Here is a 3,672-nt window from a genome sequence, read left to right as displayed (position 1 = left end):
GAAATTAGTCGTGAAATTAGTCGACGGGCATGAAAGCTGATTCAAACACTATGTTTCTTAGGAAAAAAAAACTACTTACTATTTGACAAAAGTACATACTCTAGTCCACCACTTGACAAATATATAAACCTTATCAACTTTGTAGGAAAATTTTTAACCAAATGGCTTCTTCTCCTCCAAATATCCTTCAACTCCACCATATCCATTTTATTCCTTCACTTCATCCAATTTCCTCCATAAAACACTTCACTATCAAATGCAATCCAAACTCATCAGACCAAGAATTCCTCACCCCTTCACCAGACTCAGAAACAACAATCAGCCCAGACAAATTCCCTATAGAAAAACGACGAAAATCCGAAATAATCCGTGAAAGAAAATCAAGAACTGATGGGCTAACAAAACAAGAACCACCAAACTTTGAGATTGGTTGGAAGAGAACAAAGCAAATTCCATTAGAGAAACGTATAGGGTACATGGTAATGGATTTTTTGCAGAAGTTGGAAGAGTTAATGGGGAGGGAATTTGGGTCTACTGCATTGTTGGTTAAAGTGGGAGAGATAGTTGTAGCAAGAGTTACAGAAGAAGTTGAAGTGTTGAAAGAAGAAGGGAAAGTGGAAGACAGAATGGTGATGGAATTGTATAGAGTATTGAAGTTGATGGAAATGGATTTGGCTATGGTGAATGCTGCTGTGAAAGAAGAGACATTGAATGAAAGACTTGAACATGCTAAGGCACGTTGTAGGCAAGCTATTCTTGTTGCTAATTCTTTCTGGGAGCTTCTGGCGTAACTAGCTTTATTGCATTCATTAATAAAAAAACTACCGCTACGAACTAGAGCGGCCCATATAGTCAGGCAGAAGCAAGGCGCCGGCGCTTTGCGAGGTCCTTACATCCCTCCGCAAGCATAAGTAGAGTCTCTGACTTCAATAGCCAGTCTTGTACCCTCTCTTTTCTTCGGGAAATCGAGTTAGCTGGGCTGGTTCCCTGTCACGATCTCAGGAAAATGAAAATCAATTCTCAAAGATCCATAAACAAATCAGTGCTAGCTCCATTTCCAATCCACCATTTTGCCATTTTTTCATCTGTGAATTGTTAATCAACCCATCGGTACACTCTATGCGATCGAATATTTCTTACACACATGAGTTTTATGAGGGCTATTATGTCTAAGAATCTTCCATTGTCGTATAGTTTACAGGACGATCAGCTGTAGAGGAAAACCTATAGTCAAACTGAGAATCGCAGCCGAAGTTACTCTATTATGAGACCTCCTTTGTCGCAATAGAAATCGAGAATGGAGGTGACTTCGCTACACTTGTTTATAGTTGGAAATTTCAGTTTTCGACCCGAAAAGCTCCACAGAGCTGTCGTATGCGGGTACTACGAGGCCCACGACTTTCTTGATCGCCTCATTCGGGTTAAGATGTGGCTAAAGTCTCGGTAAAATTGCTTGTCATGCGACAAGGAGTAACCGGTAAAGTTGTTGTCATGCGATGAGGAGTACATGAGTTCAAAGCTTGGAAATAGGTTCTTACCATGATACAACAGGTTAAGACAGTGGAGGATAGATTTTTATGGTCCGGTTCTTTAAATCTCACGTATAGAGAGAGCTTTAGTAGTAAAGGACCAAAATCATACATTATTTTGCCTTAGACACAACATAATACATATTCTTTCAACTAGAGCACTTATAGTCCTTTTTATTTAGTTAAGTGATCCATTTTTAGTCATAATCCTAACACCGTTAATCTTTTTAACAGCAGTCAAATCACCTTTCTATCACACTATTTTTTTCCTCCAAAAAAAAAACCTCACCTGCAAAATGTTGCTGACAAGGGCTTAAATCAGTTTGAGTCTTTGAGATTTTTTGTGTCACTAGTCATTGTGATTTAGTCATAAGGGCATAATTTTTTGGGAATCTCTTGTGTTCATGGACTGAATGCACAGCCAATGAGGGAGGAAAAAATATATTCCAATAAACACAAGAACTCCGAGATCAGCCTCTTCACCAACAACTGGCCGACGAGGACGAACCAAGTATATTTGAGTTGCACACCATAAGCAATATAAGGAAGCAATTACCAACATCAGCTTGACAAAGTTGATAACTCATAACTTGAGCAGTTTCAGTGGCTTCACTCCACAAGATAGTTGCGACCCAAAAATGATACGTTAACGACAGAGCAAGCAACTGAAATGAAAGTAAAATATCATTGACTAATCCATCAGTAAACACCTGCTGATGTAAATAAAGTCAGCTATCAAGCAACAACATAAAACGCAAATCATAACAACATCTGGATTTATTGGTGCGCGACCTTCCAACCAACCTGTGCTCAATATCCAAGTGTATTGAGGGAACATCTTTTGATTTATACACGTTTTGACTTCTTTTATTCTCTATTCCTAGTCCTTTCACTCTTCAATCTGTCAAACGTCCTCATCTTTAGAAACGAGTTCTTTTGCTCTTCATTCTGTCAAACGTCTTTGCATATCTGGTATGTATTTTGATCCATTCGAGTTGATTTCATCTGCTCTTTTCTTGATAAGAAGCTCCCTAAATTTGTTGTATATGGATATTCAAGTTCTTAGTTATTTGACTCTTTTCTTTCTCTATTGTGCAAGTTATTTGTGGTTTTCTTGGCGGAGACAAGAAAATGCTTAGACTAAATTGCAACTTTCTGCTAGGATAATGCTTATTGTTTACGCATAGGAGGTCATCACTGTTTTCTTGTTAGACAAAACATTTTGTGAAGTTAATTAGTGAACTTTGTATGTCTTACTCATTTTTATACTTAATAAAGTCGAAAAGTTGTTCATTGTTAATGTTTTAGGTGGCAACCTTTTACGATTATGTAACTATCCCAAAATCTCTTCAAGTGGGACGTCTCGTAAATGTGACATTTAATCACCTCAAAGAAGTTAACTCGAAAGGTTTTGTAGTCTAAGAGCCTGAGTTGCAGCGTATAATGCTTCTTTTAGCCAAAATCTTCGATGCTAATGAAAATTCTAACCAACCTCTACTGACCTGTTGAAGATTCTGGAATCACCTAACGTAGAAGTTGATGTCATCTTTGATCTTCATGAGTCTTATCAACCATGAAATTAATAGATTGAAACAATTATTGATGCAGTGATACAGAGAAGTCTGAATTGTTGATGCAGCGTCGATGCCTCAAGGCTTATTTGATGTGTTTTTGCATTGATTTCCTTTGTTTAATGGTGCTCGTATTTATCTGATATGAAGATGAGAAGGCTTTTGTTAAAAAAATTAACGGTGTTAGGATTGTGTATAAAAATGCACCACTTTTTAAACAAAAAGGACTATTAGTGCACCAGTTGAAAGAATATGTATTATTTTGTGTCTAAAGTAAAAAATAATGTATAATTTTGGGCCTTTACTCGTTTTTTTGCTTGTAAAAGCTCAAGCCTTTTTAAGATCTTTTAAAATTTCTAGTCGCATTTGTAGTGTATTTGAGTGTATCTTTCGTTACCAACTTGGGTTGTGATGGGGTGATACCTCCATTCTTGTTTGGAGGTTTTAGGTTTGAGTCTCAAGAAATGATTTGAATTTAATCAGGTTCCATTGCAAGTATCGAACACAAGATGAAAATTTAATCAGGTTCCATTGCAAGTATCGAACACAAGATGAAAAAAGAAATGTATCTT

At 37.0% G+C, this 3,672-nt stretch overlaps 1 protein-coding gene across 1 annotated transcript; it reads left to right on the top strand.

The window, feature by feature from the left end:
- On the top strand, positions 1-2,549 carry LOC107856329. Its single transcript, XM_047393340.1, has one exon. It carries the CDS (start codon positions 162-164, stop codon positions 789-791), a length of 630 nt encoding a protein of 209 aa, XP_047249296.1. The 5' UTR covers positions 1-161; the 3' UTR covers positions 792-2,549.
- The last annotated feature ends 1,123 nt before the right edge of the window (positions 2,550-3,672 follow it).

The sequence above is a fragment of the Capsicum annuum genome, chromosome 7, assembly GCF_002878395.1.
Source record: "Capsicum annuum cultivar UCD-10X-F1 chromosome 7, UCD10Xv1.1, whole genome shotgun sequence".
NCBI lineage: Eukaryota > Viridiplantae > Streptophyta > Magnoliopsida > Solanales > Solanaceae > Capsicum > Capsicum annuum.
The sequence above is the reverse complement of the archived record's forward strand: the minus strand, read 5'-3'. Positions and strand labels throughout refer to the sequence as shown.